The sequence below is a fragment of the Mesoplodon bidens genome (genome assembly GCF_964165515.1).
Source record: "Mesoplodon bidens genome assembly, chromosome: 14".
Lineage (NCBI taxonomy): Eukaryota > Metazoa > Chordata > Mammalia > Artiodactyla > Ziphiidae > Mesoplodon > Mesoplodon bidens.
In genome coordinates, this window is record NC_138170.1 from 52810964 (window position 1) to 52833248 (window position 22285).

Genomic DNA, 22285 nt, shown 5'->3' on the forward strand with positions numbered 1-22285 from the left:
CACACTGTGTACCCTCTCGATCCTTAAGTCATTCCCAACCCAGTGTGTAACATAGTTCCCTTCAGTTTTTCTCATCTCTTAATTGTAGGTAATGAAAACGCCTGCCTGCTTCATTACAGGTTCTTGTAAGCATTAAATAAGATACTTTTAAAGTGCTTAAAACAGTGCCTGACCCACAGTAAGTGTTTAATAAATATTAGCTATTGTTAGTTTTAATAATCATCCATAGTACTGAGAAAAGCAGTTTCAACAAGAGTGTTTTAATGCAAAAAGGTATCTTACCAGCTTGATATGTTCCCAGTCTTAAACACACCAGCCGTCTGATTCCTTGTGATGATGTCTCTCACATCTATAGGCCACAGTTAAGAAAGCTTCTGCAGTGATTGTCAACTGACTCCCTGCCAGAAAGAGGCCCACAAACACTCCGATATTCTTATCGTACGCGGGATCAGCATGGTGAGAAGAGCTGTAGCGTGTGAGGCAGAAGGAGAAGGGTGTAGCCCTGGCTCTGCCACCAAGTGTTGAATTACTTGTCACAGGCAAGCTTTTTTAGTTCCCTGGACTGTAGTTTTATCACCTGTGAAATATACATTTCAGGGAGTACATTGGCAAGGCCCAGGGTGATAAGCACTGGTCAGGGAAGATGACTGTACCATAGGTGCCAGTCCCCACTTGCTTAAAAGAGCTAGAAGTCCCAAGGTAAGCCTCCTTCCGGCAGTGCGGAGGGCAATGGCAGTCTTCTGAGACTCTCCAAGTTGAGGTATTTTCAATCTCCTAAATGCCAGTGGGGAGAGTGAGGATGAGCAACAGGGAAAGACTTGGGGGGAAGTGAGAAGAGAAAGATGGAGAGAGGCTGGAGAATCTCTGAGGGAAAACTAATTACTGAAGAAGAAAATTATTCTGAAGTGAAAGGCCCCTTGAAGAATTATCTTTACAGACTTAACAGTTTGGCCTTTGGCCATCTGCTGACATGTAAGGACTTGTACAAAAGGAGTCATATTTATTGAAGCCATGTTTTGAGGAGCTGGTCCATTAGAGCACAGAGCGCCATCTTCATGAGGATCCGTGGGAGAAATCATGTCAGGTTTCAACACTGGGAAAACCTGGACTTCAGATCAACTAGTTTTGCTTCAACTTCTGGACACTATAAATCTTATAACTGCTTGTCTTTCTCTTTTTGCTCTGGTCCTTGTGCAACTCAGAGCCAAATGGATGATCTCAGCTGAACAACTACAAGTGCTCTGTGGCACATCTTTCCTCTACCGGTCCTATTCCTGCCTTCATGATGTTTTCCTGGCTTTCTACTGTCCAACTGCCCTCGCTTTCTCCTTTATTTTATATGGTATATTCTGTGTGTCACTGTAAGAAGCCTTAAAATCCCTCTTTTGGAATAAAGCAAGGTTTAAATAAACAAGAAATAAAATAATTCCAGTGAAGGTTGCAAGCTGAACTAAATTGGGCCCATGGGGAGGACACCAAGCAGACAAGCGATGTTCCCCTATTGCTCAGAAAAACAGATTTCCTGAATGCTCAAAGCAAGCACTGGCCAAGATCTCCCTGCAAGAACAGAGCCACAGGACATTTTAACCTAAATCTCTGCTTGAAACACCCGGCACACCCATTTCTTCTCTGAGTGAATAAGCAGGTACTGTGATAGCTTTCTTCCCCCAGGAGTGGGCAGGAAAAATCAATTAGGTCTCCTAATGAAGGGCTTTGTTGAGGTTTACAAAAGTGCTATAATGCAGACTTTTTTTTTTTTCTTCTGGGTGAACTTTCCTGTATGCAAATTAAATACCGTTAAATTACATTCATTAAAAAAATAAAAGAGACTAATTTGCCTACTTGTTTTGATTAACTAAAATGACACATCGGCCTACAGTTTTGTCTATTTCAGGAAGAAAGTATTTCAGGAGTCTTCTAAATGAAATGTCTTGTAGAAAAGGACAGCTGACGTCTTTATTCTGAGAACAAAATTAGTAAAGAGTCAGCTGACAACTGTTTTTGATTAAGTTCCCCCACACTATGGCCACACCCTTCTCGGCGTTTCCATGACATCCAAACCACATGCCATAATGTGCTCGGTACACCTGTAGCGTCGTATGAGTACATGACTAATCTATCAAGCCAAACATATTATTTGGTTAGTGGAGGTAATACTTTTTATAAAATAGTCACAGGGAAGTTAAATTATATAACTCAGAAAACCTATTAATAATTTTTAGTAAACATCTTAACACTATATACTTTTATACAATTTATAAAACTGTGAGTCCAGGTGATCAGGGTGAAGCAAGAATATGTATTTATATTCTGGAAGCAATTTTTTTTAATGAAAAAATTCACAGCAGTACTTAGGCTGCTTCATTTTTAGAACTGGGAAGGAAATACAGTTTGTGGTTTAGGAGGTGTTTTTTTACATGAAAACAAGTACCTAGAGAAAAAATGGCCACAGTATATTAAAATATTGCCTTAAGAGATATATTTTGATATTCTGCTCCCCGCCCTTTACTTTAGGTCAGATTCTGAGGTGGTTCCTCTGGCTGGCGCTGTGTCCAATAATAGATTTTCTCATTCTTCTGTGTCACTTCAGGGTAATAAAGGGAATTCAATCAAATCGAGCCAGTCTGTCCAGGATAGTGTTCAACAGCATGCACCAAATCCTATTCTCTGAAGGCACCCACCTTCTGGAAGACTCCAGTGGGAGATGCTGGGTGCAAAGAAAGCCTTAATGTGATTTCTGATTAAATAGATACAGAGCAATCACCTTCAGTCTCCTAGTCTGGGCACCTGAACTTCTGAGCTCTAGGATATATGCTTGTGGCTAAAAGAAATCAGGATTCTATAACTAGATTTTCTCTTCAAACAAAGCATGGTTCAAGAGCGGGGATCCATCTTAATTTTGTTTCAGTTGATTTTTATCCTTAAAATATATATATATATATATATATACACACACACATTTATATATATATGTTTGTATAATAATAGCTATTTGAACAAATTATATATATGTTATATACATAAATATAATTAATCTAATTATCTATAAATCTTGTTTAAAATATTAGCCTCCTCCTGCAGTTAGTGATTATTATATTTATCAGTAGCTGCATATATTCAATACATTTTTGAGAGTTGGCATTATTCTTTAAGCAAGAAAGTATTTTTAAAATAATAACATTGCGATTCACAAAGCATTACTTTCTTGGTTTATGCTACCCTTAGTTTCATTGCACCTCACTGATGTGGCAATATTTGTTAATTTAAATGCTGTGAAATATTCTTAAATGTGCTTATTACTCATATGAATTGAGAGTACGATGTAGAGGCGTTTTGAACTCTGTTAGCAATGTCAGCTGTACATTTATGGATGAGAAGCCTTTTCCTCCAGTGCAAGATGATGCTCACCAAATCCTTCTAGTTTCTGGTGAAGAGATGGTTTAATGGGGGTGGCAGGGAAGCTATGAAGTCACATGAACCTGACTTCTAGCACTGGTTCTGATACTTAGTGACTGTGTGAATTTGGGTAAATTAACTTCTCTGAGCTGCACCTCAAGAATAGGAACAATGTAGCTATTTTATAGACTTACGGAGTACCACATAGTAGGTGCCTAACACATAGTAGGTGCCTAAATCACGTCAATTCATTATCTTTTTCAATAATTCAGGCAAAAGCTTTGCAGGGATGAGAGGCTGCTGATGGTAGCTAAAGTGAGGTTTGGCAGTTAAGCTTTATTTTTTTTCCCTGCTGCTCAAAACTATTATGTGAACATTTTTATTGTAGAATTTAAATGACTGGAAGGAATCAAAGAACTTCTGCCCTGTAGATTTTCAGTGTTTTTCACGTGTACAAATGTGCTCTGTATAGGTATAGTCTGTGTCATCCAAAAACAGGAACTTGGTCTGTCTTGTTCACTGCTATATCTTATCACTTGAAATGGCATGCAGTTAATAGTGGTTTAAGTCATTTAAATTAATTAATTAGCTTAATTTATTAGCTAACTTAAATTTAATTTTCAAAGCTATTTGTTGAACCCCTACCCAATGAGGCACACAGATTCCATTTTGGATCTATCTAGTAAGTAGAAGACCAGCTGACACTGATATTGGAGGAAGGGGCCTGGACCCAGGATGATGGCCTGGCATTTCCAAGGTCTCAACCATCCACAGGCTGCACAGTCACATGAAGCTTCATTTATTAATTATTCAAGTCAGGGATGTTGTTAAATAAAATAATGTTAAGCCAGGGGTATCTTCTTTTAAATTCACAGGAGATTTACCAATTTTTGGAGAATCCTAAGCTCAAGATCATGATCCAGATGGTGCATATTGTGGGGATAAGATGCTTGGGTCAGAATCATGAGCCTGGGTCACCAAGCATTGCCATATTCTGCAGATAACCTGCTTGGTGTTTACTAAGGACGGGTCAGTGCAGGGTACTTGTGTTGGGTGAATTAGTGAGTGTTTCAGAAAGGGCTGCTCACCTTAGGTGTTGTACTTTTATTCATTATGATTTGGAAGAGGCTTAGCATCAATAATAACTCAGTATACCATTTCTTTCCCCTATTCTTATGTCACTGTCAACACCAGCTCCAGACTTTATTGAGTAATTATTATCTGGGGGCACTGGGAGGTTTCTTTCTTTATTACACTAAAAAGGCTGTGCCAAAGAAGAGGGAACACAGTTCACACTATTTTAGGATAAATTCGAGAACTGGATGAGCCAAATGATCCCATTTCTGATTTATCCTTTGTTCCCTTTGGGTACAGATAAAACAGCATCTGAAGGGCTCTCAGCTAGAGGCCTCTGGGTTAGACCCAGCAGTGCAGTTTAAAGGCCAAGGAGAACCTCGGGGACATATACCCATGAGTCTGAGAAAATATTTAACAACATTCCCTTATACCTCAAGTCTTACTCTCTTTTCAGATATCTCTGTTTAATAAATCTCAAATCCACATCTAGCATTCTAGGTTCAAGGTAGAGAGCTCTAGAAGACATAGCCAAATCCGTTTGATACATTTTATGGAGACAATAAATAACCTTACAACTGGTTGATATGCTTCTATGAAATAAAGATTCAGAACGCCTCCATTCATTGCGTCATATATTTTAAAAATAGAAATAACAGAAGATAAACAGGAAATATCAGAAAATGATATTTTTAAAGGTAAAAATCAGAATCTTAGAAGCTTAAGCGACTAGGAAGTAAGACTCAGTTGGATTCACTCAATTCAGATGCCTAGAACAACAAAAATAATCTTTTAAATGATGAGAATAATATACAGGCCAATACTCAGATGTGATGTGTGATTGCCAGGTCGATTTTCAATTACATTTCACTGATGTATTCATTTGTTTCTTAATGTGCTCATCTTGCCCATTAAGAATAATTAGCAGCTTTGCTTAGAGATTTTCTGGCTTCTGGCAATGTTTCTCCCTCTTTTTTGTTGACATCCACTTTTACTTTTTAGAAAGTAATTTTTGGATAATATCCTACAACTGCTATATAATTTAGGCTTCCTAAAATTTTAAAGGAAAGATGTAAACAGTAATTTTTAAATGAGTTTGTTTCAATCTATATGCATCAACAGTATGTGATTCAGTGAATCTGTTATTTTACAGAAAGTGGGCACACAACTGGAAAAAAAATATTTCATTCATATTAACCTCACTCTGTAAAACAGCTTACAACGAATGCCAGTTATAAGCTCTGGTAGCAAATCAAGAATAACCTTAGTATCAAAAGCAGGAAAAACATGTTGCCAATTTTTAAGGCTTTATGCATGGCTTTTTTCTCTTAATTAAAAAAAATTAGATCTAGTTACAACAGAAAAAGGCACACAAACATAGAACAACTGCATGATAAAAACTGAACCCTGTCAAGAAAGTCCTAAGAGATGAAATAAAACACACTAACAGTTTTGGTCTGCATCCTGAAAGGACCTACTTTATCTACATTGTAAAGTTCTTCCCCTCCTGCCCTTTGGCACCCTGCTATATTAAACCCATTGTAAAACCCAGCACAATAAAGCACTCTCAGGGCTGAGCTTCTGAGGACCAAATGTTAAATATCCATTTTCTTGGGAGGGGGCTGTACCAATCATTTCTTTGAAAGGCCAGCGGAGTGAGTACAGAATCTGAGATTTCCTCTCTGATTTCAAGAGCTGGCATGGAATCTTTGCTGTTTAAAGCAAAGGTGCATTAATTAATGACTAGCCTTGCTTCCCTTCTTTGGAAGCTCTGTAGTTTAGCTCAACAATAATTTTAGTACAATTAAATTTACATACTGACCACAGATGCTTCCCATAGTTTGATAAAAGTTCTAATTGGTTTCTGATGCTATTAAATAAGACACCTGCTGACTTAAGAAAGACCTCAGGTTGCTGGGCCCAATCTGAAAGTTTCGGTGGTTAAAATGACCTTCCCTTTCCCAATAATCCTGCTTTTTTTTTTCCCCCCCAAAGAACATCGCTGGGGCTGAGCCAGCATACCTGACTTCCTGTTGCTCTCTGTGTTCCCTGACATGTGGAGGAGGAGCAGAGTGAAATGATACAGTGCATGGAAGAACTCAGAATAAAGCAGAGTGAATGAAACAATATCGCTCATCTTCAGGAATATTTTGAGAAACTTGCGACAGTCTGAAGATCATGATTAAAATCCTGCATTTTAAAAAAGGAAGCACCTTTTGTGATCTCTTTCCCCTGTGTGAAAGGCCAAGATTGTGATTGGCTGTTTTTCCTTCCTGATTTTTTTTTTTTTTTTTAAGTGTGTCAGGCAATTAGCTGGGTGGGGCTCTGTAGAGCACACAAGTGCCGCTGAACAATATTAGCTACTGTGCTTCTGGTACCTCCTTTCTCCTGTCTGAGCAGCCTGATACAGCTACTGCAAATTTTATTTTCAAAAAATTATATAGCAGAGGCAGAAGAAGAAAATCGACAATAGGCTCTAGTAGGATGCTTACCTCTTACAAAAATGAAAACTGCTTTGGCATTTTAGGGGCCTAAAATTCAAATAAGTAGATTGCCTCTTTCATAATGTAAATGGAAGGCACACCAAAAAATCCAAAGCAAATATATCCTCCACTTTTCCTCTCAATTTCTAACGGCTGTTAACTACCCCTGAACAAATCAGCTCGATTGCTAAAGTAGCCACAAATTATGCTTGCTTTCTTAAAGTACAGTTCAATTTTCATGAACTCTGTGTACATATTAGTAAAGCATAATCTAATATAATGGGGTTTGAACTGTAATAGCATAGCAGAAAAAAAGAGATAGCTTTTATAATCCTAAATAAAAGGAAATAATGAAAAACTGATAGCCGTTTCCAGTGGGGAGATATAGGGAACTCCTCGGGAATTAGAGTAGGTATAATATTGCATGGTCTGCACATACAACATCAAACAGAAGAAAGGTAATAATGAACATGAAGCTGGAAGTTCATTTTTACAAGCAATATCCAATATAATAAATGTTAAATCATTTATTTTATCACAGCAAATTTCAATGGAAATAAAATGACAAGAGTGCTTGAAAATTATTATGAAACAAATGTTCTTATTGCTTTGAGTGGTCCACAAATCATAAGCTCCTTTAATGAGAAGTGACTATAAAAATCCATTGAAATTAAAAAAAAAACCACTTAGTCGTAGCCAATGAATTCCATATATTTCTACTTTTTCTTAATTACTTATCATATGTGTGTGGGGAACTCTCTTTTAATACCCCATGCTGTCTTTCTTTATATCAATTGTTACTCAGCCGGGAAAAAGGAATGAGCACAACAAACCCGTTTTCTATCTGAATAAGGATACTTCTGATGGCCTTTTCATTCCCATCAGTTAACAGAACTTCTTTGACATCTGCAGAAATAGCAACCTGAAAAAAAAAAGGGAGCACAGCAAACAATGAGCAAATATGCTTGTCTGTGTGGAAGTGAAGACAGGAGTGACAAGCCTTCAGTATCATGCTTCCTCACCTATTTCTCTGTAACAATCTTCAATCTTTTTTCATTTTATGTCTGCATTATTTTAATCATTCAATCAAATCAGTCAATACTTTTATCATTCCATTTGCGGGAGCCTCTATCTTGCTATCATTCTGTTCGGTAATTGCATTGTGACAGCGGATGATGGTATTCTGAGAGGCTTTCATTTGTGGGCTTCTGTTTATCTAGTAGAGCCATCATACAAGGCTGTCACTCTGCCTTTCAGCTTGCTTCTGTCTGACTGCCTGATGCCCTTCATATAACTTTGCATTGCAGGCAGATGGCTTTGTGAGGGTAATTTTTTTGTGAGCTTTGACATGCTCGCACATTGGGCTGTAACCCTGACACATTGTGTAAGAGCGACAGGTTTGTCAAATGCCAATCAGTGTAACAATATGCTTTTATTTGTAGAGACATAAAAACTTGTCTAATGCACTGTGCTGCTACATAATATCTCCTGAATACATGACTCAGAACCCAGAGAATGGGGAACGACGTTCCTGAATGGCCAATCTAATTCAAAAGAATCTAATTACTGAGCGCTCTGGATCATGTTTGTTGGTGTAATAATGCAGGCAAAACATTAGCAGCTATATCATGGTGCTCCAACTGTGATTCGCCGGGCTATTCCTGTATCTTAGCAAATGGGACTATAATCTGAAAAAAAAAAAAAATACTTTCGCTATGGCGAAGAAACACTGTGCCAGGCCTGGAATGTCACAACAAGCAATATTGACTACACTGGGGTAAAATGTTTCTGCTCATCGAGGCAACCATAAAATCAATATGATCCGAAAGTAAGTCAATCTAGAAGGTCTCTCAAGACCCGGCAGCTTGACCGCAGCTGATGCTGTTGACGGTTCTCTGACCCAGCAGTTGGAGGCCCTGGAACATTTTTCCTTTTGTTCCTCCCTCTGAATGGGACTGGAATTGAGAAAAGACCTACCATGAGCCCAGCCAAGCATGTCATGCCACCCCCTAGCTCACACACAGCAAGGTCCCTGAAAGAGAGAAAAGAAATGGTAGAACCCACACAAATTAGATGAAAATGGTCAGAGAGATATATATGTTACAAGAACAAATTGCCATCTGCAGTGAGAACGGCGCTACCAGGAAGTTGTGGAGACATGACGAGGCTACCGCATGTCGTTTTGCGTTTTAAAAATAATTATGAAATAGAAAAGTCACAAAGCAGGCAAATCAGTGGGGGTTCCCTCATTAGTGTTCACTGCAACATTACCACCGCTGAGCTGAAAAATCGGAGAAGGTTCCCTTTTTTTCCCTTGTCAATGGCGCTGTCTTTTAGAACTAAACTAGCTAGAGTAGCGAAAGATAATTGTTAGGAAAGGATAACACTGTTAATCCACATTCATTCCTTCAAAAACAGTTAGTTAGACAAGTAAATGAAGAATATACATGAGTGTATATATACCTATATTATGGTCACATACACACAACACACACACACAAATACATGCAATCTTGAATTAAAAAAAAAATTCTAAAACAAACTGAAACATTTTGGAAAGCTGAACCGCCCCCATAAAGAACAATTACACAAAGAGCATTTAGCAATTAACACTTAAATCACAATTGACCCCAACACAACACAGTGAATAAACAATGCAGGGACATAATATGGTTAAGCCAGCAAACCCAGGCTCAAGTAGTGACTGGGCTCTGACTTCACCGCTCACAAGTAAAGCAGCTCAGAGTTAAAGCTGACAGTCTGGGGGGGTGGGGTGGGGGGGTGCAGTCTGGCACTCTGCACTTACCTTCCTCTTTGTGCCTAAATATCAGCCCTCAGTGTGTGACATTCTTGCCCTGGCCCAGTGCTCGCTGATTGGAGCTCCAGGCAAGCTTAAGCACAGCGAGATGAGCAGATGCCAGACTTCCAGGGCAGCTCTGCAGCCCAATTCAATACTGCCCTGTTCTTACTTTATATGCTTAGACTCTTTAAGAGATCGTTTCTTCTTCCCAGTTTGGGAAGTTTATTTCCTCAACAGGATAAAAAAAAAAGAGAGAGAGAGAGAAAGAGAGACAATCAAGGGAGGGAGGGGTGAAAAGAGAAGGAAGAAGAGGAAAAGAAGCCAAGCAAGGACATTCATATTCTGAAATACACATAATGAGTATTTAGTTGTTCAAAGCAATTACAGACCGGTTGGTAAATATGGACCCATAGAGCTTCAAAAACTACATATTATTGACCCCATCTTGTAAATACATATTGTTAAAACACACACCCAATCTTTTAGTATATATTGTTAAAATGATCACTAACGGCTTGTCTGGAATCATAATGGGCTATTCAGGAAGCATATATTGGATGACTTATAAAATGAGAATAAAATGAAAAAACCCATATTTTCTGGGTCTACCAAACATCTTCAGCATTTTTTTAAAAAAGGAGTTTTTTCCTTTTCCTGAATCCCATCCATGGTTTAATCTATAATGCACATTGACAGTTGAAAACATTCATTTCCATAGCATGAATCTGTAACAGTAATTTATATTTTACAAATACATATTGTCTTGGGTATATAAAATACCTTTAAAATCAAGGGTGGGATGGCATCTTTAAATAATAGCTGTGGGGCATTTATTTATCAAATGGTCTGTAGTGACTTCCCCAGCAGAAGTTTCAAGAAATGTCTTTATTGTTTTTTTTGACCATCACCATCGGTAAGGATGGATTGAAGCTTCACCTTTGTTTCCCCAAAATCAAAGTGAAATAAAATGCCTTGAGTGGAAATCAAAAGCCTTTGACATACAGCAAAAAGCTTGCTGTGCAATATTAGTACCCAAAGGCAATTCAGATTTCTTTTTCAGAAGCAACATGTTTTCACCATGACCTTTGTTCCCCTTTCCTTCCTTTATTTCTTTCTTCCTTTCTTAGATATATATATTTTTAACAGTTTAATTTGAAGCATGTAATCATGGCGCTTTTTAATATGCAGATACAGTGCCCATAGTGGGCTAAACAAATTTTTAGGTGCAGCTTTGTACCTGAATACGTCACTGTGCTTAAGGCAGTAGTAAGCCAAAACCTCTTCAGCCGGCCAGATGCCTGGAAAACACAAGAGGATACAGACTCTTTGATTACAGAAGTTTCTTCGACAAACACTTTCTACAGTCACTCTCTTAAGAAATGGCGTTTTGAAAATAACGTTCAGTACAAGCTATTTCAACTTGACTCAAACTTACCATAATGATTACTAGTAACGTCATATCACATGCATTTCTTTTGTTGTTGATTATAACTCTTTTCCCAGGAAAATAGGATAATATCCTAAATAATTTTTACGAGATTTCAGTCACAACGAAACAGTAAAACAATAACAACCAAAATGACAAATATCCAAAATTCAATTTTAAATGGTATTTCAGGTAGATCTCACTCTTGTACACATGAATCTTCTTTTTGGCCAATTCACAAGCATCAGTTGAAGACAAACTGTATATGCAGCTCATATTCAGCAAAAATAAATGGAAAAATCATTTGCAGGAGCAAATAAAACCATTGAGGTCATTTTACCTTTTTGTTTGATTCTATACTAATGTTTTTCAATATGCATAATTATTTCATTTCTTCAATTAAAAAAATCAAACTGTAGTATAAAATTGAGAAATTTAAGTTTCACCAACTTTAGTACATCTTTCAATTTAACAATAATCCTACCCACTAAATTCCATGGAGGGGCATTTTCTAAAGTCATCATCTGTAAATCATTTATTTAGAAGACATATAGTTTTCATGAATGAATATAAATTGTTTTAAGAGAAGACAGACATGCTTGGAAATTATAGTTTCTAGTGGTTATCCCAGGATTACAAGTGCTTTTAATTTTTTTCTTTATACTTTTGCTATTTTCCAAAAATTTTTACGATGAATATATATTGCTCTTATAATCTGAATAAACTATACCCTTATAAAAATTATGTTTTCCCCATGTGGTCAGACTTAAAGATCAGGCAGGGCACCAGGCATCCTGCACCACCTGGGGCTGAGAATGCCATGTGGTCTTGGGAAAGAGCAGGGAATGTTCCTTGCCTTAGCACTAAGCACTCTTCTAATGGGTCCTGATGCAAAGTTGAAACACCTAACGTGACTTAATTTTCTCGGATGCATCTCCAGCTTCAAGGAGTAAGAAATGCAAACATTTCAGAGAAGATGATGTCAAAGAAATGGTAAGTAAAATCCTAAGAGAATCAATGGATAGACATACAAACAGCAAAGAGATGACTCTATAGAGCATCTGTTGCAGGAAAGTCCAGTCAGGTGTACTCACTAGCTCAGTCTTCCTGGCATTTCTGGTAGAAATGACAGTTTGGGGGAGAAACAAAGTAAACCAGCAAGAAGTGTCTGTAGTCATATTTAGAAGGAAAGTCAGAGAAGCAGTGGAGTGTAGCAGTTAAGATCACAGGTACTTAGGAACCAGACTCAGTTGGGTTCCAGCCCCAGCTCTGCATTCCCTAGCTGAGTGACCTTGGCTAGATTACTGAACCTCTCTATTCCTCAGTTTCCTCATCTATAAAATAACATTATTGTAATATCAACCTTACAGGATTGCTGAGAGGATTAAATGAGTAAAGTATATGAAATGTATTTAGAACAGCTTCTAACTCATAACAAGCTCAAAGAAAATGAAAGTTGTTGTTAATGTTTTTCTCCTGCAAAGGAGGATAAAAGAGTGGAAGAGATAATATGTGAACCCCAAACAATTATCCTAATAACCAGAACACACAGAGAACCTTTTAAGCCTGCTCCTAATGATTAGCTTTGGCACGACCCCAAAGTCCTAATACCTGGCCTACCTCCACACAAAAAGAACTCCAGAAAGACTAAAACACATAATAAAATTCTCTGAAGGAAGAGCCCAAGACAGTGTTCCACACCAAGTGAATATAATCACCACAATAATGAATTTCTTTATGCCTTTAGTAGATGGTTTTGAGGTTTTAAAAAATAATGATAGGGGAAGGGTATTTAACTAAAATTCAAGCCTTGATTAAGTACAAAAATTTGACTTCTAAAAGGCATAGTCTTTTACAATAGTTTTATAATTTTCTCCCCAAAATTATAGAGGTTGATTTTTAACTAAATTAAATACAAAAGTTTCAAAGAATAAAGTTTAAAAATCACCTAAAATTCCACCACTAGTATATAATCACTGTTAACATTTTGGACATCATTCTGAAAAATCTCTCTAGGCGTAAAGATATTTTACACAAGTGGGATCTTCTCATGGATGTATTCAATAATCTCATTTTGCCCTACTCAGTAGGATGGATAGATTCCCACGACAAAAAAAATATACTATACCTGCATCATTTTTAATGACTGCCTAAATATTTTATGTTTGCATCATAATTTATTTAACCAGGTTCCTTTTGATAGACACTTAAGTTAATTTCTAAGTTTTTGATATTATGAGATTATAAAGTGGTAAAATAAAGACACATTTTTTTCCCCAACATATAATTTTTCTCCTTAGGTCAAATGCCCAGAAATGGGAAATCTGGTCAAAAGTCAAGTACATTTCACATTCTGATATATCAAACTGCCCCCCCCCACAAAACTGTACCAAACTACACCCCTAATAAGGGTGTTTATTTCCAGGGGACTTCCCTGGTGGTCCAGTGGTTAAATGTCCATCAACTAAGGAATGGCTAAATAAAATGTGGTATGCTCATGCAATAGACTATTATTTGGCAATAAAAAGAAATAAAGTACTGATTCATGTTACAACATGGATAGAACATGAAAACACTATGCTAAGTGAAAGAAACCAGACACAAAGGACCACATGTTTATGTCTTATTTTTCCATTTATGTGAAATGTCCAGAATAAATGAGGGGTGATTGCTAATGAGTATGAGGTTTCTTTTAGATGTGATGAAATATTCTAAAACTGACTGTGATGATGGTTCCACTACTCCGTGAATATACTAAAAAAACAGTGGGTGAATTGTATGGTATGTGAATTAAATCTCAAAGCTGTTATCTTAAAAAGCTTTCTCATTCCATTACATAAGAATGTAATGGTCTTTTAAAAAATATTTTATTTTTAAAGAAATTATACACATACATAGTTTAAAGAGCCACTGAGTTTTATGAGAATGATTAAGACAAAACAGTAGTACCCAGCCCACCTGCCCAATCTTTCTCCTTCCTCAGGAATTACTGCTTTCAATTCTTTTAGCTGATTCTTCTGGTAATTACATTTTTCTACATACATGTTTACAATGTTACTTCTTGATTTTTCAGTTTTAGGCAAAACCTAATGACCCCCATTATGGAAGGTAAGCATTTTTTACCTTTATCTCTACTCCTCTCCCCACACCACACATACCACACTCCTCAACCATCCACCATCACCATCTTCCTAATACAGGTATATTATAATTTGGTAAGGTCACTACTCATTGTCAATTTTATTATAACCATGAAAAAAAAAAACAACTGAGCTATGTTGTAAACTACGTTTGGTTTTTCTCTCATGCATAATATTTCCCCCCTCTGGAGTTTATAATTGTCATTTTTTTCCTCTCATTTGCTAAGATTTTTTATTCAATCTCAAAATCCAGTTGTTGATTTCTCCTTTCAATACAGTCACTCACATGAGGTATTCTATCAACTTCATTAGGAAATATCTCCTGCGTTTCCTGACCTGCCTAGGTCTGGACTGGATGCCCAGTGTAGCTCTGACCTCCTGAAATCCATCTTCCTTATCATTCCAGGCTTCCTTTTGCCCTTCTGCTGTGTTCCATCTCTCGTGTCCTCTATGCTTTGTCTTCCTTTCTTGATTTACTTCCTCATTTTAGTGTAACACAGGCTCTGGCAGCTTCTTGAAAAAAAGTGTGTGGAAGGTAAATGTTACAGAGCTTAGATGATTCAATGGTGATTTCAACCTGGAAACTCCATGTTTTTCAATTCCTGAAAAAAGGTTCTTGGGAAGTTCCATTGATTACTTCCTTACCTCCATTTTTATGTCTTCTTTCTCTGAAACTTATGATTTGGATGTTGAATCACCTGAACTCATCCTCTAATTTTTTTTTATCTTTTCTCTCCTGCTTTCCATCTCTTATTGTTTTCTACTTTCTTGGAAGTTTTCTCAACTTGATCTTCCAGCTCTTTTATTGTTCTTTTCATTTATGCTATCATTTGTGGTAGTTCTCTGAATATTTCTTTTTCAGAGCATCTTACTCCTGTTTCATGAATGCAATACTTTTTAAAAATTACTTGAAAATATTAATTTTAGCTTAAGTTTTCTTATCTTTACATAGTTTGTCTTCCTCATGTTGCTTTTTTCTGTTTATTGTTTTTGGTACCTGTCACATTAAAAGCTTTCCTCAGATACATCTGGTAGTTCTTTGTTGTTCACATAAACGTGATTGTAGAAAGATAAAAAGCTGACTGGAGGTGAAGAGGGCTGAGGAGTGCGGGTGGGGTGTGAGTGGAGAGGCTCAGCAATCAGTCAACATTCATTAACCTAGTCCCTCCACTCTGCTTTTGGTGCACTCTCTGATTTCAACTGTGCCTATTGTCCTCCAACCCAAAAACCCATGATTTAACCCTCTCCAGAGAATAAACCTCCTCTTCTGTTGGCAGTACAGAAGGGGAAGTTACCCAGTAGCCTGGAATGGGGCAATTACTGCTTCTTAACCCATTTTCAATCAATCCTCCTTATTTTAGTGCCCCCTCAACTCCTACTTTTAGAATTACCTGGTGACACCAATTCCTGAGCCTTTCAAAGTTTCAGGTATGAACTGGGTTGGTTCTCGACTTTCCCAATTGCTGGCTTTCTAATACCTGCTAAGTCAATGACGTCTCATCCATGTGCTTCTTGGCTTCCAAAATTATGTTCTATGTTCTCTTATTTTGTCATCCTTGTGGGTTTATGTCTTAAAAACATTCCTTTAACAGTGGTTCTGCTTCACGTAACAGAGAGAAACTCATTGGAAAAGTGATGAGAATAATTTTTAGAAGGACATACAAGCCAAGGATGCGAATGGCAAGGGTTTTTTTTTTCTCAAGATTTTTATACTCCATTAATAATATTGTAGGGTTCTATCAATCAATTATAGGCACTTTTGCTATATTCTTGACATCATCGGATGAGGCAGAGCAGAACGATCATAGTGGCATTTACAGCAGCGAAAGTATTGATCCCCCCCAAAGCATTACAAAACATTGTAATTAATGGCTTATTCTAGATAAGTTGTTTTCCAAAACACATGCCATGAATTAGGACACTTCCTTAAAAGTTATTCAGTCACGTGACTTCCTATTCCTTAGTGCTTTCTGTATAAAGTGAATTACTTTAACTCATTGGAGAAAAGACCTTTTTCATCCATTGGATCTCCTTAAAAGCATTAGCTAAACAAGAGTTCTATTTGGAAGAAGAATATTATTCTTAGATTTCCATGGTCATTTGGTTTCATTCCTTTTTTTTTTTTTTTTTTTTGAACAAAGGTTTTATTCCCTACAGATAGTTCTGTCAGAACTGGGCCTATTGAATCTGTTAGACTTCAGAAAACCCACAGTCAGCCAACACTAAAATATGAAAAATTAGCTGTCTATGTAGAAATAATGAGGGGCAAAGTTGGTGATGTGATCTATTTCATGTATGTAACCACTTTTTTGTCATCTCTGAAGTAGCTTGCTTAGAATTACTTTAAATGCCAAGTTTTGTGGTTAATTTAGAAACAAACACATTCATCATTAACCCAAAGGCTGAACAAATCCCAAATTTCACTGTCTGTAGATATTGAGACATGAGTCTCTAGCCAAGCATGGGTCTTTCTAGATCACTTCCATTTGAGAGCTTTTTGCTTCCCTGTAGTCCGTGCTGTCAGATGTAGACAGCATCTGACAGGCAGCACTGCTGACTCCCTCTTCTCACTCTAACAGCTTGTACTTGCCCCATGATGACAACACACCTAGCTCTTGCAGCAGAGACATGGCTTTTCTGTGCTCAGCTGACATTTGGACAGCAAGCAGCAGCTTTCTTTACCCTCCTCCATCTAAATGATCATGTCTATCATGCAGGAGTCAGAAGTAAGGCCTCTCTCAAACCTGAGACTTAAACGGAGAGCCCAGCACAACTTTAGCTAAGCCGTTGACTCTTCTGGAAGAAGAAATGCACCAGTGGATATTACTAAAATGGCTGGCATGAGTAGGTAAACCTTTTGGACTGTTTTCAGTGTTTATGCTCTGTGTCCTTCTCCTTAAACATTTCTGCTTTGTCACTGATGCTTCAACCCAGATTAGAAATCCATAAGAAGACTACGGAATGCTCTATAAATATTTATTGGGCACCTACTATGTTTCAGGCCCTGTAGATCAGCAGGGAATGATACAGCATGGTCACTGGAGATTCAGTCTTGTTAGGGAAGGAGACTATTAGACAGACAATTACACAAATAATGTCCCTAATTATAACTGTAATAAATGCTGTGTGGGAAAAATAGAGGGTGCTTCTGAGAACCAATCATAGGGGGCTTAACCTGGTTGGAGGGGAGGTTGGGAGGAGTCCATCAGGGAACACTTCTGTGTAGAAATGGCATGTAGGCTGAGACCCAGAGCATGAACAGCCAAGTAGAGGAGGAAGAGGGACACAGGGCTGGAGGGAATGGTCCACAGAAGGGGAGCACCATGAAATAAAGCTTTGAAAAGAAGAGCGTGATGTTCCAGGAATGGAAACAGGGTCAGTGGAGCTGTAGAATAAATGAGAAAGGAATAGGTAGGACAAGATGAGACTGGAGGGGTGTTTAGGGGCCAGACCCCACAGCCTCAAAGGCCATATTAAGAACTTTAAATTGCACCTTATTATAAATGGTATGTTTTAAGTGGCAGAGTGGTATAATCAGATCCACATTTTAGAAGATCAGTCTGGCTACTCTAGAGAAAATAGATTAAAAAGGGGCAAGAGGAGGTGGGGGAAACTAGGCAGAAGACTACTACAATTACCTAGGTGGGTGCCGATGGTGGCTTGGGTGATGGTTAGTGGAGATGAAGAAAAGTGGAAAGATTTGGGCTATATTTAGAAGGTACACTGACAAGACTTATTAGTTAATTAGATGAAGGGGGTGGTAAGAGAGAGGGAAGTGTCAAGTGTGACTTAGGTTTATGGCATGAAGAAGTGGGTAGATGATGTACAGCACATACGTATAGGATTTTCCTTCAATTTTACATGACCTCCTCCTCAGGCTGAATTCATGGTACAAAAATACAGCGAGCAGTCTGGGGTCTGATTCTGGGTCTACCACTAACAGTCTGTGTGATACTGTGAGTAATTTAGCCTTTCTGAGCATCAGTATCCTCATCCACGAAACACTAGGCTTGGGTAAGATTATGCTAGGGGGCTTTCAAGCTATAAAAAGCTACAATAAAGAACCACACCTCATGCTCTAGAGTTAAATAGAGTTCAGCTTGAATACTGGCTCTTACTGGCTATGTGACCTTGGGCAAGTACCTAAACTTTTTAAGCCTCATTCATTCATTCAACAAACAATTATCGGCAGCCAGGCCTGTTCTAGGAGTTGGAGATACAGCAGTGATTAATACGGGCAATAAACAAAGTAATTTTAGATAGTGATAAATATTGTGAAGAAAATAAAACGTTAATGAAATGGAGAATAACTACTGGGGTGGGGCTGTTGCTACCTTAGGCAGCATTGTTGGGTAACGCCTCCGTTTTCTCATTTGCTAAGTACAAGCAATAATGTTACTGAGTCCAAGCTTGCTCTGCTTGCCACGTGACAGGCCAAGAAATCGGAGACGAGGTGTTGAGGCAAGGAATACAACTTTATTCGGAAGGCCGGCAGACCGGCAGACTAGTGTCTCAAAATAACCATCTTATTGGGGTTTGGATGCCAGTTTCTTTTATAGCACAGAGATGGGGGAAGAGATGAGCAAGTAAAGTAAAAAGGCCAATGCCTCAGAGCAACTAAGCCCGTGCGCCACAACTACTGAGCCTGTGCTCTAGAGCCCGCGAGCCACAACGACTGAGTCTGAGCGCCACGACTACTGAAGTCTGAGCGCCTAGAGCCCGTGCTCCTCAACAAGAGAAGCCACCGCAATGAGAAGCCCGCGCACCACAACGAAGACCCAACGCAGCCAAAAAATAAATAAGTAAATTAATTAATTTAAAAAAAAAAGTAAAAAGGCCATAAGATGTGCAAATATCCCTTGGAATGTCCAGCCTCCAGGCGGGGATGTGTTAATTTCTTCTTTCTTGCAGCAATCCCCGGGTGGACAGGGTCAGGATGTTTCCCTGGACAAAGGCACTTTGGTTTAACATTCAGGCAGAGGGGCAGGGTTCCCCGAGGCAGGCCATTATGTATAGAAAGTATCCTTTTAGTGAACAAAAGCAGTGGAAAGCAAAGGTTAAGGTAAAAGAAACAGGTCCAACATGTAGTCAGATTTGGCTCTTCCCGGTTGCAACAACAGTACCTATTCATACCATTGTTGTGAGGATTAAATGAGATAATGCATGTGAGACACTTAGTGCCTGGGAGATAGCACATTTTTTAATAATGTTAGCTATTGCTGCTGCTATTGCCTTTGTTATTATTTTGACATGTTTCTATCCAGGGAATTTTATCAATCTTGATTATATTTTTATGATACCTTCAGGGAGATTATTATTCCTAATCGATAACCCACAAAATCAAACCAAAACTGAACGCTGGAAAAATCTGTCCTAGCTATGGGAACTTTGAAAATCAATCCTAAGTAAGAATTCCATATATATGGACAATACTTGCTCTATATTTGTCCCTCTGCTCTGACCAATTAACAGACTTGATCTGAACAGTAATTATTAAGCACAAGCCTCCCTGTGTTTGTGGAGAGAGATCATGGAGAACACGGGTACATCTGGGTGAAAGGGAACATCCGTGTAGCTCAGTACAGTGAGAGGGTGGAAGCTCGCTCTGTGACATTCTAACATTTGCTGAATGATGACTGCCGCCCAGGCACTACAAGGTAGATGAGGAAATCAAGGCACTGAGAGGTTATGAAAACTTCCCCCAAATTAGGCAGCTATTTTGTCATAGAGTCGGAATTTGAATCCAGGTAATCTGACTCTAGAGCTGTTATTCTTTTTTTTTTTTTTGCGGTACGCGGGCCTCTCACTCCTGTGGCCTCTCCCGCTGCGGAGCACAGGCTCCGGACGCGCAGGCTCAGCGGCCATGGCTCACGGGCCTAGCTGCTCCGAGGCATGTGGGATCCTTCCGGACCGGGGCACGAACCCGTGTCCCCTGCATCGGCAGGCGGACTCTCAACCACTGCGCCACCAGGGAAGCCCTAGAGCTGTTATTCTTAACCTCTGTGCTATACTGTTGTCCACTAGATTGCAAAAACAAGGGTCCAAATGAATTGCTTTGCAATGTTATTTCTTCTGTTCCAGTGGAAGCCAACTGATACAGATAATGAGCATGTGGAAGTGAAGGGGCACAAAAAATTGCCCAGGTATTTCAACAGTAAATTCTTCTAGGACTACAAGCTGGGTCGGCTTATGGGTGTGATTTGATTAGAAATGCATTAAATTTTAAAACTTAAATTTTAATTCATATACCTATTAATTTGATGATTATGAGGTAAGGGAAAGCCGAAAGGAGTCCTGGCTCCAGTGTGAAGCAAAGGCAGGGAGGGAAAGAGAGTCTTCAGAGAGTATTCCCCAGACCAGAGCCTTCAGTCTGATGGTCAGTTTTAGAGTAGATGCTGCGAAATCAATTAAGTGACATGAGAAATGTAGACAGGACGAGGAAGATGCTGAAGCACCACTGAGAAAAAGGAACACACTGCAGCCACAGCCACAGGTTCAGCGGCTCAGACAGTGAAGATGTGAACTTGGAAGACAGCTCTGAGGCTTATTAGCTTTGCGACCTTAGCAAGTCACTTAAGCTCTCCTTGCATCAACTCCTTATCTGGTAGTAATAATACTGTCTAAACTGTAAGTGTAGATGGGAATGTAATAGGGAAGAACAAATCTGACTCCAAATTGGATCTGTTTCTTTTACTTTAACCTCTGTATTCTATTGCTTTTGCTACAAGTTAAGAGTGTTGCCTATAGCCTGAAATATATAGGATAACACATCCTCAGGCTCTGACCTTTAAGGTATAATATAACATTTTCCATTCTTACAGAGATAAAAAGTTGCAGAACAGAGAATAACACTTGCTTGTTGGAGGTTTACAGGAACATGTGACCTGACTTAGTGGACAGCTGCAAGAACAAAGGACTGGGACACCAAGAAGTTTACAATAACCAACCACACCCCGTCCCCTTTTAGTATAAAAGAAGCCTGAATTCTAATTTGGGGAAGACTGTTCTTTGGGACACTAGTGTACCATCTTCCCCATCTGCTGGCTTTCCAGATAAAGTTGTGACCCCTTGCCCCACCAACTCGTCTCCGGATTTATTGGCCTCTCGTGCAGCAAGCAGTATAAGCTTGGACTCAGTAACACGAGGATTGAATGAACTATAAGAGTACCAAGTAAGTGCAATTATTTATTATTTATTTATTTATTTATTTATTTTGCGGTACGCAGGCCTCTCACTGTCGTGGCCTCTCCCGTTGCGGACACAGGCTCCGGACGCACAGGCTCAGTGGCCATGGCTCACGGGCCCAGCCGCTCCGCGGCACGTGGGATCCTCCCGGACCAGGGCAGGAACCCGCGTCCCCTGCATCGGCAGGCGGACTCTCAACCACTGCGCCACCAGGGAAGCCCCCAAGTAAGTGCAATTAGTGTTTGTTGTTGTTGTTGTTATTAGCATCACTTATTGAACACTTACTACCTGGCAAACACTGAGCTGTGTACTTTATATAGATTATCTCATTTAATCCTGAAAACAACCCTATAAGGTATGTACTGTCGTTATGGCCAGCTAAGGGGGCACAGCGAGGTACACCAAAGCACAGAAAGTTTCAATGGCATAGCCAGGGTTTGAGCCCACCTACTCAGTCTCTAAATCTCAGTCTCTTAAGCACTACACTAATTGCCCCAACCCTGGTGGCTGGTTCTGGAATCAAAAGGGCTAGTTTCTAGTTCTCATGACTCATTCAACAACTAATTTTGGGACTTTGGACAAATCATATTTGGTCTCTAGTTTCAAGAATAAATTGGAAGGGTCAAATTGATTTCTGAGGACCCTTCCAGCTCTAAATTCAATGCCTATAGATCGTTATAATTGTGCATTTCCAAACTAAAGCTATAAAATTGTCAGTGGGCTTTAGTCCATGACATTTTAAAGAAATTAGGTTGGTTAAAATGTTTCATTTGTACTATAA

The 22285-nt window shown here is 38.8% G+C and overlaps 1 protein-coding gene across 1 annotated transcript in view; it reads right to left on the minus strand.

Moving 5' to 3' along the window:
* The window catches only part of CAMKMT (calmodulin-lysine N-methyltransferase), a 388922-nt gene that overhangs the window by 45053 nt on the left and 321584 nt on the right, over positions 1–22285 (minus strand). Inside the window, exons 4-7 of the mRNA XM_081254257.1 lie at positions 10991–11051; positions 8931–8985; positions 7812–7875; positions 283–349 (exon numbers count right to left, since the gene is read on the minus strand). Coding sequence (XP_081110383.1) covers positions 283–349; positions 7812–7875; positions 8931–8985; positions 10991–11051 — 247 coding nt within the window. The remainder of the gene's footprint in view (positions 1–282; positions 350–7811; positions 7876–8930; positions 8986–10990; positions 11052–22285) is intronic.